The sequence below is a fragment of the Falco naumanni genome, chromosome Z (genome assembly GCF_017639655.2).
Source record: "Falco naumanni isolate bFalNau1 chromosome Z, bFalNau1.pat, whole genome shotgun sequence".
Taxonomy (NCBI): Eukaryota; Metazoa; Chordata; class Aves; order Falconiformes; family Falconidae; genus Falco; species Falco naumanni.
The window spans coordinates 47,087,847-47,103,248 of NC_054080.1; the positions used below are offsets into that span (position 1 = coordinate 47,087,847).

Sequence of the window (15,402 nt, forward strand, 5' to 3'; positions counted from 1 at the left end):
ACAGTGCAGTGAAACTGTCATGGATAAAAATAGAGCAAGAAAATCTGCTCCAGCACCTGAGCATCAAACTGACGAGAAGAAATCCAGAATATAAATCATATCCTTTCTGAAATCAGGCTAAAGTGGCTAAAATTCAATGGATGATTCAATGGATGATTTCTTTGTTCATCAATATTTTTCACAAGAAACTAAAAAGTATAATGATAATATATCTAGGAAACTATATTAGAAACATAAATAAGACAAAACATAATAAAGATATAGAAAGAATTACATGTTCAAGAGAAAGAAAAACAGTGACTTCTGACCTGACTTTCCTATGCAGCAATAAGGAAAGTTTCAATAAAGTCAGCAGGTACTACATTTAAAACTGCCCAAAGAACATACGTTTTCTTCCTAAATACATATTCACTGTGTCTTTCAATATGAGAACTATAAGACATCAAATGAATTGAGTAGAAGCCAGGTTCAGAAAAAGCAAAAGGGAAGGAATGGTAGATGGTGGTTGCCAGTGCTATGAATTCCAAAATTTAGATCTGTCTGAAGGAAGACTGATCGGATGAATGAAAGAAAAATCCTCTGAGGGTTACTAAATACACAAAACCCCACAACTGTCTGACCAAGTACCCAAACTGAATACAGATGAAGCCTAGGACTTTTGATATGTTTGCCCTGTTTTTGCTCATCCATGGGCATCTGTTGGGCTAGGCCAACCTTTGATGTGACCCAGGAGATCTCCTCTTACGCACACATTTGCTCCTAGAACTAGTTGCTACAGGAGGCTATGAGACAGCAGAGTCAGTGAGGATTCTGATTGAAGATTCAGCAGTATCACAATAGGACTGGACATTTCTATTGATAAACAAGGTATACAGCCTGTTACAATAAGTTTGAATTTTAAGAATTCATGATCAGTCATGTTGGCTGTAGTTGACTCCTGCAGTTTTGCCATCTTGGGCCATCTTGGGCATAAAGTCTTTGGTTTAATGGTGACTGAGACAATATGTGTTATAAACTATGTTGAACGCTTTGGAGACTTTAAGATAAAAATGTTTGCACTATTCATGATGAAGAAAAAACAACCAATGTTTTGATCACTGACATCTCATTACCTTCTAGAAGTACCAAAAAATAGGAACATGCACAATTATTATAAGAGAAAATTTATTCAAACATCAATGTATGAAGCCCAACACAGCTCTTAGTATAATAAGGTAAAAAGTGGCAGGAGATTAAAATATAAATTCTGCCTTTTCCAGCTATAAACCCAAGTGCTGCAGGAGATGATAGTTAGAAGGTTTTGGTTGGTTGTTTATTTTTTTGTGTGTTATGAGGTAACAGTGACTTCTTGTTATTTTAACAAACTAATCACAGTTACAAATAACTGTCTAAATACTTAAGAAACATCAGTTAATTCCTATAATTGTTAAAAAAAATCAACATACTACTTGCAGGGTGCCACAAGCTATGCACAGATTGCACTGCTGATTGCCAATAAATGCAAAAATCTGGTAATTAGCTCTAGAACTTAATAAAACCCAAGAATAGAAAACTAGCAAAAAGCAAGCCATTTATTTTTTTTCTTCAAGAACATGCCTTATTGATGAAACTTTTTAAAAGTAGTAATGTACATATTTTTGAGTGAGTTAATTTATTTGTTGGCATAGTGCCCTTCTGTTGCCATATTTTTTCTGAGAAGCCAAGGCAGTTGTAATTCTCTTGGTAGCAGGAAGTTAGAAATTTAGTAAAATTTATAATGGTTCTAGCAAAATGGATTCTGCTTGGCTGAGAAATGCTAGTTTCAGAGCAATTGGAAGACTAGGGTTCTGTGAAAAACTAATTTCTTTTGTGATTAAATCAATTATTTTTACTAAATTGTTTTAAGATGATTCGTCTTAAATAAACATCTTTGTGTTTTCCAACCTTTGTGTCTTAGATTGAGACAATGTTTTCTGTTTCTTTGTTGGTTTTAGTCATCTAAAGACACAGTTTTTGTAATGTTTTATTTCAAATTGAATAATTGCACTTTTAAACTTTTTCAATTATTTTCATTTTTGGCTGGCACAATGAATTAGAACCAAAAGGTTCAAGTGGACATGATATAGCTTTCAGCAATCACTTAGTAATGTTACTAGAATGCCTCTCTTGTTTGTAGAATTTGTAAGCTATATTGTATTTCAAGCTTTCTATAAAAGCTAGTTACCTGTTTTTCTCCATTTGCCTTCATTGAATTTGTTCCATCTCCATACTGCTAAGATGATGAGTTAATTTTATGAGAAGTTTCTAAAAAAAAAGAGGTGGAAAGAAGCGAGGTTGATTTGAATTTGCTTATGTAGCAAGAACATGAAATCTGAGATAGACTATAGAGCTGGGCAATCACCAACCATATGAAATTCAACAAGTGCTGGATTGTCCACCTGAGATGGGGAAATACTGGTTATATGTACAAACTGAGAGGTGAGAGGCTGAAGAGCAGCCCCATGGAAAAAATCTTGGGGTTTGGGTGATGACAAGTTGAATATGAGTCATCAGTGTGACCTGGCAGTCAAAAGGGCTAACCATGTCCTGGGATGCAGCAAGCACAGCATAGCTAGCCAGTCAAGGGAGGTGATTGTCCCACTCTACACTGCACTGGCACAGCCCCACCTTGAGCACTGTGTGCAGTTTTGGATGCCTCAATATTAGGACAGCAGGCTACTCATGTATGTCCAGGGGAGGGCAGACAAGACGGTGGAAGGCCTTGAAGGCAAGACTTATGAGGAATGGCTGAAGTCACTTGGCTTGTTCAGCTTGGAGAACAGAAGGCTGAGGGGTCATCTCAAGGGGGGCAGCAGAGAGAGGGTGCTTATCTTCTCTCTCTAGTGACCTGTAATAGGATATGAAGAAATAGAATGAAGCTGTGTGAGGAGAAGTTCAGACTGGACATGGAAAATGTTCCTCACTGAGAGGATGGTTGGTTAGTGGAACAGGTTCCCCAGGGAAGTGGTTGTGCCAGCAAGCCTGTCAGTGTTCAGGGAGTGTCTGGATGACGCTCTTGGTCATATGGTTTAGTTTTAGGTAGTTCTGTGAGGAACAGGGAGTCTGACTCAATGACCCTTCTGGGTTCCTTCTGACATAAGACATTCTATGATTCTGTGACATCTAGAATTAACTTCTGGTGAGATTTCAGATAAATTTAATTTAGTGCAGTATATTTGTAGTAATGCCTTTTACAGAAGAAAGTTTTTTATCTATGTGTTTATTTGTTTTGTTTTATTTAGTTTATCTAATTTATCTGTGTGTCTATTGGAAAGATGTGGTAGAGACATAGCTTACGACAGTACTGGAAATAGGTTTTGCTAAGTCCTCAGTTTTTAAATGTAGATTAAAATGTAGATTCTAGTCAGAATGACTAACATTTGATTATTTTGGAAGTTTAAGTGAAAAGTTAAATTAACAACTCATATAACCATCTGCAGCAGATTGCAACTGACTGTTCATCCCTTTGTTTCTTTGTGAAAGCATCTTGTGACTCCCAGAGTGGTTTTTGTTTTTAATGAAATAAAAAAACTAATAAAAAGTAGTAGTGGAAATACACCCTCCACTCAAATCAGTAATAATAAAAAAATGTCCTCTAACATTTCACTGTAAACTATTTTTTTTTTTCTTTTTCTTCTTCTCAGGTGAACATGGTTATGTCACTTTTAGGAATGTTCTGTCCAACTTTATTTGATGTAATCAGTTCTCTGGAAAACTATCACCCTCGAATAGCTCTGCGATGGCAGCTGGGAAGAATCTTTGCTCTTTTTCTTGGAAACCTCTACACTTTCATTATTGCCCTAATGGATGAAATCAATCTCAAGGCAAGCTATTTACTTCCTTTCACAATTTTTAACATGTAGCTGGGCAAGGATGAGGATCTCTGAGCTGGTAATGGGAGTCTTGGAGTAGAAAAAGTTGAAAGTTGGTAACAAGTTCATGTTATTTTTTTCCCCGATTTATTTTTTTAATTAGTTGGAAGAAGAAAAGATAGTCAAATATAATATGACAATATGGGAAGCCAGTCTGTATAATGGTACTATTCCAGAAAATTCGACTGCTCCTCCAATACAGGTGGATCCTGCAGATGTCCCCAGGGGACCATGCTGGGAAACAATGGTAGGACAGGTAATGTAACTATTTTGAGTTCATGTTTTGTAATAGATCATAGTCAGATACAAGATATACTATCTAAACCCTCTTTCTTTCTGCTATTAAGGTAGGAAAATGTCAGGGAAAGCAGATGTGTAATTTTTCCTGAGCTAAAATGTTGCAAAAAAATTATTTGAGTTTCTTTGGACCCTGTGTAGTAGGGAATTCTTTCTCCTGGTAGTTGGCAGCATTGAAAGCATTTCTTTTTTTCCCTTCCTTTTCGCTACTCTCTTTATTTACCTTCCTCTTCCTCATCCCATCTTTGTCTGGCAAAACCTGCTTATTAATTTTGAAATGTTGGATTAATCACAACCCCTAATAAATGTGGTAATTCTGATTAGAATTTTGATCAGGCAAAATTAGTTTCTATCTACAACAGATCTATAGAAACAACAACAAAAGAATGAGTAGCTCAACAAGAAAGTATGTGTAAGATAGCTCTCACATCAGTGTGCTTTTGAGGAGGCACTCTATCTTCAGCTAAGTGACAATGCAGAAGAACAACGGTGGTTTGATGGTAAATCTCAGTCATTTTATTTAGTTCAGTTCATTTATTCTTATTGATCTATTAATATAAAATGTCATTTCCAAAGAATTTTCTAAGATCCACCTTTCCTCTATTTGATCATACTCCATTGTTGTTTTCCCGAGAATAGATTCACCACTGAATCACAACTTTTGCTGTTGCTCCATCACAATCTCACCTCCTGACTGAACAAACCACCACCAGGGAGCAGGCAAGCAGGAAAACCAGCCCCTCTATTCTTTTCACTGGTGCTGAATAATAAGCTAAGAACCACCAAGAGCTGCTCATCACTGCACTAATTTTCTCCATAATTTCAGATCAGGGAGAGTAATAGCCCTTTAGGCTATTGGCGTAAAGCCTCTTACAGTAGGGCTTACTAAAATAAAGGTAAAGGAACAAAAGTTTCCCTTAGGATTTTCTTCTTTCCTCTCTATATTCACTGGGAGTTGGTGCTCCTTAAGAAAGCAGCCATTCACTTTATTTATTCATGTATTTCTTTATTTATTTATTTGAATCTTCCCAGAGTCAAAGGGATTGAAAGTAGTTTAAGATATTAGCTCAGATTTTTGTTATACCAGTAATCTTGACTAGAAGCCTTTCCCAGTCTAATCATACCCTGGATGCCTCATCTGATAACAGGAGCACAAATCAGAGCAAAGGATGCCTCTAGCAAAGCAGGGGCAGTTTTTCTTCTGGCTTTTTTCAGAATCAGTGAATGTAGAGGAGGATCAGATTCTTTTCCATGTTGAAGCAGGGTAAGCACAATTAGCGATCCAGTCTAGTATTTCATTATTACTTATGATTAATTATTGTTCTATTTATAGATTTTTATATATATATTCATATCACAATATTATTCTAATAGATAACTATTATATAATTATATATTTAATAAACATAATATATTTAATAGTAATAATTAAAATTATCAATTATGATCAATTAAATATGATTAATTGCTTAAATATAGTCTTGAAAGAACATGTTGCTTTAACAGGAATTTGTGCGGCTGACAGTCTCTGACACGATGACAACATATATCACAATTCTAATTGGTGATTTCTTGAGAGCTGTCTTCGTTAGGTTTTTCAATTACTGCTGGTGTTGGGACTTGGAATATGGATTTGTAAGTATCTTATTTGCTATTTTAAATGTCTTTGTCAGATTATCACTGCATATTTTGTAGAAATTACATTTTCTTTACAATTCTACAGATTTAACAATTGGTTAAACACATCACCTTCAAAATGCCTGAACAACAGTGTGTTAGTTTTTCTCAGAATTTACTTTTGCCTTAATATTTGTCTTTTAGACTTTGGTAACTTCAGGATTTTTTTTTTTGTTTTTTGTTTTTTTTTTTGTTTTTTTTTTTTTTTGTTTTTTTGTTTTTTTGTTTTTTTTGTTTTTGTTTGAGTTCATTCTCTTACCCAGTAAGAGAACTGGGTACACATTTTTCACATATTTCTAATTTGAGGACTAGTTCCCTGTTCCACAGTACACAATCTCGTTGATTTCTATGGGATTTTGAAGAGGGTCTTCTAGCACACAGTTTGTGAAGAAAAATGTGAAAAAAACTTCTTCCAAAAATCTTATTATATTTTTTTTCTAGAATTAGTTTGGCTGAAATATGGTTGGTAAGTTCCATAACATAAGTGGGTGTAGAGCTCTTCACTTGGGAGCTGAGACTTTCACTCTTTTACATGTATCTGAACTAGGTTAACTTAGCCAGCTGATACCTAAACTGTAAGATCTGATGCTGCTTTTTCACCTGTTTAGTAGTAAGGGTACGGTGCCGGCAAAGCTTGTGAAGCTCCTAAACCTCCTTTGTACTTATTGAGAGGTATGGGAAGGAGCTAAGTCATTTAAAGCTGTCTTGGATACATCTGCACTGAGCAGTCACTGTAGCTGTTCTACTATCCTTTTATTTTTCCATCAAAATTTTATGTTCATATGTGTACAAATTTATTCTTTTACTAAAAGCAGCCTCTCAGGAAATTATAATTCCCAGAAGAAGAGAAATTTTTTTATGTTTTCTATAGAAAATGTTTTCTGGTATTGCAGTCTTATTACTATTGTCTGGGTCTGATGAAATTCCAGCCTTTATAGTAAGGTTCAGGTTTCCCCCTGTTAATTGTCTGGTGTGTCTCAACCAGGACTGGTGTGGGGCTGGAGAAAAAGACTACTAGCCAGCCAGGCTGTGGACAAACAATTTAGAAACCTTGCAATATCACTATCAAATGCAGGAGTCTGAATACAGCATGGGCAGAGAGACAGCACAGCTTGTGGAACCATGTAGTTTCATATACTTAAAACGCATCTGGAACTTGCTTACATTTTCAGATGTTCCACATCCATCTCAATAGCCAGGGCTGGACGTGGGGAACACATGAAGCATTGTAGCCAGCGTTACATCTGCCAGGAAATAGCTCAGACTTTGTGTTTTATAAAAGCATTGAAGTGATAGCCTGAATCTTGTCCCTTTCAGGATATCCACAATCAATGAAAGAGCTTGAATGAATGCAAGCCTGAAAGCCACTCTAAAGACTGTAGGACAGACTCTCCTTAGGATGATTTGTCTTCCATTTGAGCTTCCTGAAGCCTCTTCTGTCTTGCTATTTACTCTGAATCAGCTGCCTTTTATGCAAGGAGTTTTTGTTGCATGACCTGCCCAACCACAGGTGCCTAGCGCTATGTGAGACAACCCTGGGTATCCAGAACAGCTGGATAGGGCTATCGGTTGTATTTTTTGTGAGATGCTGTTGTGATTTAACCCCAGCTGGCAATCAAGCCCCACGCAGCTGCTCGCTCACTCCCCCCACAGTGGGATGGGGGAGAGGGTCGGAAGACTAAAAGTGTGAAAACTCATGGGTTGAGATAAAGACAGTTTAATAAGGAAAGTAAAAGCCGCACACACAAGCAAAGCAAGAAAAGGGATTAATTCACCACTTCCCATGGGCAGGCATCTCCAGGACAGCAGACTCCATCACGTGTAACAGTCATTTGGGAAGGCAAATGCCATAATGCCTAATATCCTCCCATCCTTCTTCTTCCCCAAGCTTATATGTACTCAGCATGCTCTCCCATGGTATGGAATATCCCTCTGGCCAGTTTGGGTCAGCTGTCCTGGCTGCTCCTCCCTGTTTCTTGTGCCCCTCCAGGCCGCTCACTGGCAGGGCCCAAGAAACTGAAAAGTCCTTGACTTAGTATAAGCATTACCCAGCAACAACCAAAGACATCTGTGCGTCATCAACTTTGTTCTCACACTAAATCCAGAACACAGCACAGCACCAGCTACTGAGAAGAAAATTACCTCAGCTGAAACCAGGACATGCCTTCAGTGTCCTGGTTTTGGGAGCCACACAGTGAACACAGCTTCACTTGAACTTGGACTGCTAGATGTCAAAGTGAAGACACACACACACCTCCATTAATACTTAAGACTTAATTTTTGCTCTTTGTTTTTTGTTGCCATTAGGAATGTTAATGGAATACAATATGGTAAATCAATCAGTAGAATAGAGTCTATAAAATAAGGAGCTTTAATTAAAGGTCTGAACAGACCCACACAGTCACCATCCTTCTTTCTAGATGTTCATCCATATACAAAATAAAGAACATAAAGAGAAGTGATAAGCAGGGAGAGTAAATCTCACAGCCCACATGGAAGGGCTTCAACACTGTTGATGGAAGCTGTGGCATATTTATCCAGAAATGAGGGAACACTTATTTCCATGAAATATTATTGTTCTCAAAGTGTCAACAACATGTCTGCTGGTAAGGGATGATGGAAAAAAAATATTACTGAGGTTTTTATTTGGCAGTATATAAGAATGGCTATAACAGTCAGGTGCATTATGGTCCTCAGGTCCAGTAAGCTGCCTGAAACAACAGCCAGAAATGGTAATGCAAACCAGAAATAATTGGATTGCTGGAAATACCTGAGCTTAGAATCTTCCCTAGGAAGTAGGTCTTCCTGTGTCTCTGTGGTTAGTGGCCATCCTATACCTCTCATCCATTAATTTTAACCTTTTTTGTACATTAAATGATTCTGGAAATGAAAATGTCAGTTGGCAAAGAATTCCAGAAATTAACTTGCATGTTGTGTGAAAAAACACTTCCTTGTGTTTATTTAAAATTAAATTTAAAATTATTTTATTTGTTAATGCTAGCCTCTATGTTATGAAGAATAGTCACACATTATTTGATTCTGTATGATCTTATTCATCTCTCCATGTCACTTAAAACATTCTATCCGTCTATACAGCCGTCTATAGTCAATCGATTTCCAAGCTGAATACTAGTAATGTATTTAATCTTTCTTCATATGGAAGCAGATTCAGAAATACATGAAACATAAATAAAGCAGTTTGCTGTAAACATATACATATACATCTGTACATATATACAGAAAACTACACAGAAAAAGTGTAGGGATTTCAAACATCCCAACAATATAACATACTAGAATTTAGAAATGTGAGTTGAGTTGGTGATTTTAATTGAATAATTTTGTCTTGATTCAGATATAAGGCAAGAGTTATTTTTGTATCTCATGCCGCTTCCTCCCTGTCAGTCATCTGTGTAATTAATACTTGGAAGATACACAGTATTCATGATCTTTTTGTCCACCCACTATGGTGTATTATGCAAGTCATCAGGTATGATGTAGCAAAAGTCTCTTGTATGAGAAAGCTGATTAAACAAAACCTTGTGACAATGCAAAACCATATGAATAATATGCTTGAATGAGACATTTAGATGTAAGCCAAAAGTTTACAGCCACAATTTCTTACCACAAAGTTTTGTTCTGGTGCATATGCACACAAACTAGTACGTATGTGTGTATTTCAATCATCACTCAAATGCAGTGTATTCAATGTTTGCAGATGGAAGTGTTCATGAATTAGAGACTAATAAATAGGGTAAAAGATAAGATGTGGAAATGATTAAAGATTTGGAAGAACAGAATGAAAGGGTTAGTTAAGAATTATAAGTCTAAAGACTTATTTGTTTACAGTATTTATGTCTATACTGGAAACAAAAATTTATGATACAGTGTTTTCTTCAGCAAAGTGGTAATGACATTGCATAACTGAATCTGGAAGTTAAAATTAGAATTAAACACACTCAAATTAGAAATAAGATATTCATATTAAGCAGGGAAGACAATGATTGGCAACAACTATCAATGCTTAAAAATAATTCATCATCTCTGTAACTGCTAAAATATGAAGGTTAATGTTATAATTCAAACGGGAGTTAAATCACAGCAGCCTCATAGCTGGTACTGTATTGGAGGCACATTAGATGACCACCACTTGACACTCCAATGGAAAATTTATGAACTGTTGCTTTAAAATTTACTCGGTACCCAGAACTATTTCAAATTTCCCATTAGCACCTTCCTCCAAACAATCTCAAAAAGATTTTCAGTAAAATACCGCAAGCTGTATGAATGTATACCTGTTGGCCTTGAGTAATTGTTTCACAATTCACTGACAAGATGCAACAAGAGGCCTTACAACAAGATGCTAGTATGCTGCTCCTGTTGGAAATGACAAATTTAATCTACTGTAAGTCATCTTAAAACCCTTCATGTAAGCCTTATGAAAGTATCTGTATTATGTCTTTCAGCCATCATATTCTGAGTTTGATATAAGTGGAAATGTGCTGGGACTGATCTTTAACCAAGGCATGATCTGGTAGGTGTGCCAAAGCATGTTGCACCTGCAGGACTGCAGTATTTAGTTGTATCTATGAAAGATCATTCTGAAATGCTGATTCTGTCCCATTGCTTTAGTTTGATGGAAGTGTAATACAATACAAACCAAACTCTGGTACACTGCAATCAGTGGGACCACTTCAAAACTAGTTCTGGGGTAAGATTATGGGACAAGATGGATCAGGATTTTGGAATGAGCTGGTAAGATCAACCAGTAAAAAATGCATAGATGAATCTTATCTTTTTGTTGACTGACTGCTTGCTGGAGCAATGACCTGGCCTGTAGTGTTTCACTTTGAATTTCAGCCTTTCAAAATACCTTACCACTCTTTTCTCATGTGTCCTAAACCAAATTCATGTATAGAAGCCTAGAGTCATGGAATCATTTAGGTTGGAAAAGACTTTAAGATCATGAAGTGCAACTGTTAACCTAGCACAATATGTACAGGCACGTGAATGCGCATAAAGTGCTACTGCTCAGTATAAGTCCTTAGTCCTAGAGGAGAAGAATTCTATGTTTCTATCCATTTTTGGACTTTAGATGAATGATAAAGAACACCAGTGTGTAGAGCCATCATGCAAGATTCTCAGTGTTCCTTGAGAACTGTCCTCCTCAAGCACTATTGACTTCTCAAAGTTAGTTCTTGCTAAGGCCTAATTTTTGACATTTAATATGACTGCTGATCAGACTTTTTGCTTGGTGAAAGCCCTTACTTCTGTAAAGCAAAAAAGGTTGTGTGTTGTGTACATGTCAAAGAAATGCTGCAGAAATACAGCAAAGAAAGATGCTGAAAATATCTTGCAGCTCTCACAACCAAACACTGTTGAGGGGATGCACTGAGGGCCCTGACAGCAGCACCATGCGCTTGCTCAGGAGAGTACATTGCTGGGGATGAGCATTGCACCGCCTATGGCCTAGTAGTGATGGCATGCCATAAGAGTGTCGTTGAAGGGAGTCCAGCCCAGCTGCTGGCATGTGAAGCACCCATACTGTGTTCTGCACCTTAGCGAAGCAGCTTAGCTTTGTGATTGGCATCTTGGTATCTGCCTTAGGACTAGTGTTCAAATTTCTGGTAGGAAACGTTTGTCAGGCTGCTATTCATCAAAATGATGAGGCTGTAGCATAAGCTCTGCTTGCAATTTTATGCACAATTGATGGCACTGATACTTCCTACTGTTGTAACTAACACTTTTGAAGATACGTTGGAAATTATTCTCTACTTGAGAGATGCTGAGGATTCTGTGAGGGAGTCAGTTCCTGATTATTGTCTAACAAAACTTCTATACATACCTATAATTTTTATACTTCATTACATGTAAAGACTCTGCGGACTTCTGCTATGCCACAATATACACATTCTGGCACAGAAACTGTGACTTGTGCTTTTGTGATACTATTTAGATATAGCATTCTTTGTCGCAGGGTTGGGACCACATTTACATGCTAACTGATATTTGCATGGCCAAGTAAGGCACTAACCTTTAATGTTTTTCAAAATAATGTCTGGTGATTTAAACTGAACCAGATACATCAGGTGAATAAAAGAAGGTTGACAGAATTATGATAAACATACAATGCCTAAACCATGTTTATCTTTAATACATACATAAATTGGTTTCTGTTCTATCTGAGCTTTTCAAATTCTATTGCACATGCTTGTCCTCATCTGAAACAGAATAAAAGAGAGTTTCAAGCGCAGCTGGTGAGCTGATGTTACCACAGAGCTAGAGAGGATACAAATGGCATGTATGTGTCCAGTTATTTTTGTGTACAAGAGAGAGAAGTTAGGAAACTTCTTCTCACCTCCTTCTCTGTGTTTTCACAAAGCAAGTGGGATGCATATAATTTGAAAGTCTTATCTGTATTAATAAGCTTTGGCAAGAGTTTGTCTACCATATAATAAATATTATACTGAAATATTATGACAATGGCCATAAGGTACCCAGATTCTGAACTTCTCGAAATTGAGGAGTGTTTTGCAACTGATTTCCATGAGACTAAGGAACAGGACCACAAGGTGCTCTCTCCCTTCAACTGCAGAACTGCAAACCCTTGGTCTTTTCATTGAAGATATACTGAAAGAGGAAGGCAAGATACTAATATCATAGAGTCTGTCATAATATTTCTGTACTTGGAAGGTCTTTCCAACAATGTAGATCTATTGCCTGTTTTTTAAAAAGAAAAACTGTGGCACTCAGAGGCAAAGTAGCTCAGCCCTGGTCATCTGGACAATGATTAAGGAAAAAGTAGGTTCCCGATTTCTTACATTCTGCACTGTTTGTCCAGGCAAATGAAAATAGTTGCTTTTCAGTCAGCATGACACAATAAACAAGGTGTGATAAAAATAAAATGGGCCCAACTATTTCAATGTCATAACTATGCAACTACACACAATAAGGAAAAAAACCCTATTTAGCAGAATCAATAAACAGTTTGTTGGAATAAAGCACTAAAGAACCATGGTAATAGAAGTAAAATACATGTCAACTAGAGCAAAAAAATCCTTCCTAAAATGGTGATAGCATATTAAGAATAATAATAAAGACTAAACTAGCTTATTTTGGTAATACCTAGCTTTAGGCCTATCCTTTGTTATACAACACAAGTGAGATGCTACCTGAACTAAAGGGACAAAGTAAGAGTGAAAAACATTTCATTAGGTGATCATTTAGTTTTCAGGGAAAGAGGGCTTTGTAGCTTTGAAACAAAAATTTCATATAGAGAATTCTCTTCATGTGCCTCTTGTTCTTCTTAAAAAAAGACTGACAAAACAAGACCAGTAAAAAAATATAAAGATGGTTTTATGAACTTGATTTCTGAGTGCACAGTGCGTATGACTGCAAAGCACATTGACATAGGGAGTGGATAGCATATCTAGGAATACAGAAGTCCTGCAACAAAGTGGTTATTTTTTTTTTTTTTCTTCTTTTCTAGGATGGGATCTTTTTATGCTCCATGTCTCCCAGCAATCAACGTGTTCCGCCTCCACACTTCAATGTACCTGCAGTGCTGGGCAGTGATGTGCTGCAATGTCCCCCAAGAGAGGGTCTTTAAGGCTTCCAGATCCAATAACTTCTACATGGCAATGCTGCTTTTCATCCTCTTTCTTTCTACACTGCCTGCTGTGTACACAATCGTCTCCATCCCACCATCTTTTGACTGTGGTCCTTTCAGGTTTTTTGCATTTTACATTCATCTTTTGTTATTGATGTAATTAACTGCCTCATCACATCACAGTGAATGATGCAGTAATGATGTAAAGCTTCTAAAATAAGTGTTAGCACCTGATAGTTTAAGTGTTTAGTTGTGTTACATTTCTCGTTGTGGGTAATTCTTGAAGCTGGAATCCTAGAAAACTGAGTAATTCTTTAGGCAGCTTTATCTGAAGTATAGAACAGAAAATCTTTTAGTGAGTTGTAATGTAAAAATTGTCATTACTGCTGTAATTCAGCCAGAAATTATTCTTAAGGAGTAGAGCTGTGACCTCTTATGCATCTCTGGTCTGGTGGCTTGATAATGATGGCTTTCAGGAAATGTCTGCATGCGCCCTGTAGGAGGGGCGTGTCAGAATGTATGGTGATATACTAAACGTATGGTGGTGCAGTCTTTTGACTACTGTGACTCTTTCCAACTGACACAGTTTCATGTACCTGTAGTACCACTGTGAAGCCGATTCCATTCCTGAAGTCTCCAAGACCTGCCTGTTCATTAGCGTCTTCTAAAAACTTAGGCCTGCCTTTGCTGTGCAAACATGTGCCTCACATTCAAGCTAGCCTAGATATTGCCATGCTTTCTCGTTTTGTGCATACACCTGGAAAGTCCAGGACCATTTTCATCATCTTTACTTACCAGGTAGAATAACATACAACTGTAATGAGTACACAACAACAGTCAATATATGAAATTAAAATTTGTAAAAGACTTTAGTCTTTGGTTTTAAACAATGCATTAGCAAAACAAGAGTAGGAGAATAGTAAAAGACACATCCTGATTCCAATGAAAGGTTTGAATAATACATTACTGTTGTAAAATTATCTACATAATCCCCAGTGCACTTTGTAAAGGAGCAGAAGTCGTGCCACATTAACTTTGGCCAAAGTCAAAACATCTGGGAGATTGCTTCTAGCCACCTGCAATACTCACAGTCACCTAGGAGGGAGAATTGCATGACATGCCAAAAATTCTGATGAAATAAAAACCTGCTTGAATTTACAGAAGCAATGATAACAAAGCAAGTAATGCAAAGCAATTTTTTTTTTATTTGAGCAACTGTTCAAAATGAGAAAGATAATAGTGCCTGCAAATTTTCTCTGTCAAATGCAATGATGCTTTGTTCTTCATTAAAAAAAAAAAAAAAAAAATATTAAATCTTCAACATAACATTTAAATGGGGGAGGACTTCTTACTAATGAAGGTTCATTCAACCTGGGTGTAGGTAATGCTACTCTTGAGCAGCCAGTGGGTAAATACTGGTAGTGCATGGCTCTATATTTAAAAAGAAAAAAAATAATATTCTTTTAGTAACTCTGTGTCTCATCTATTATGAAACTTCTGATTCTTTGTGTTTGTTTGTTTGTTTTTGGTTTTTTTTGTTTTGTTTAATCCATCATTAGAGGCAACATATACAACTCAACAGACACTTGCCAGGAGTAGGGAAGCCAGGACAGAATTAGCAAAGTTGTAACAGGAGAAGCTTTGTGCATGCTGGGGAAAAGATAAGGACAACACAGAGTGGGTGGGTGGAGAAAGTGGAGAGAAAGAAAGATCTGAAGAAGAATTCTGCCTGCAACCTTTCTACATTACTGGAAAAAGAGTAAACACTGAGTTAAGAAAAAGACCCTTTTGTCAGAAATGTTTTACAAGAACTGAGAAGAGGTGACAGGAGACCTTAATGACTGGAATATCAGGTGGTAATTTGGTGACAATTCCTTGAACCAACTAAAACTACCAATTAGTCTCAATACACATGAAGACCCATTTTTC

General features: G+C 36.9%; 1 protein-coding gene across 1 annotated transcript in view; it reads left to right on the top strand.

The window, feature by feature from the left end:
- TMC1 (transmembrane channel like 1) overlaps nt 1–15,402 on the top strand; it is a 68,005-nt gene that overhangs the window by 47,463 nt on the left and 5,140 nt on the right. Inside the window, 5 exon segments of the mRNA XM_040580446.1 lie at nt 3,663–3,842; nt 3,994–4,146; nt 5,694–5,822; nt 10,331–10,398; nt 13,354–13,593. Coding sequence (XP_040436380.1) covers nt 3,663–3,842; nt 3,994–4,146; nt 5,694–5,822; nt 10,331–10,398; nt 13,354–13,593 — 770 coding nt within the window.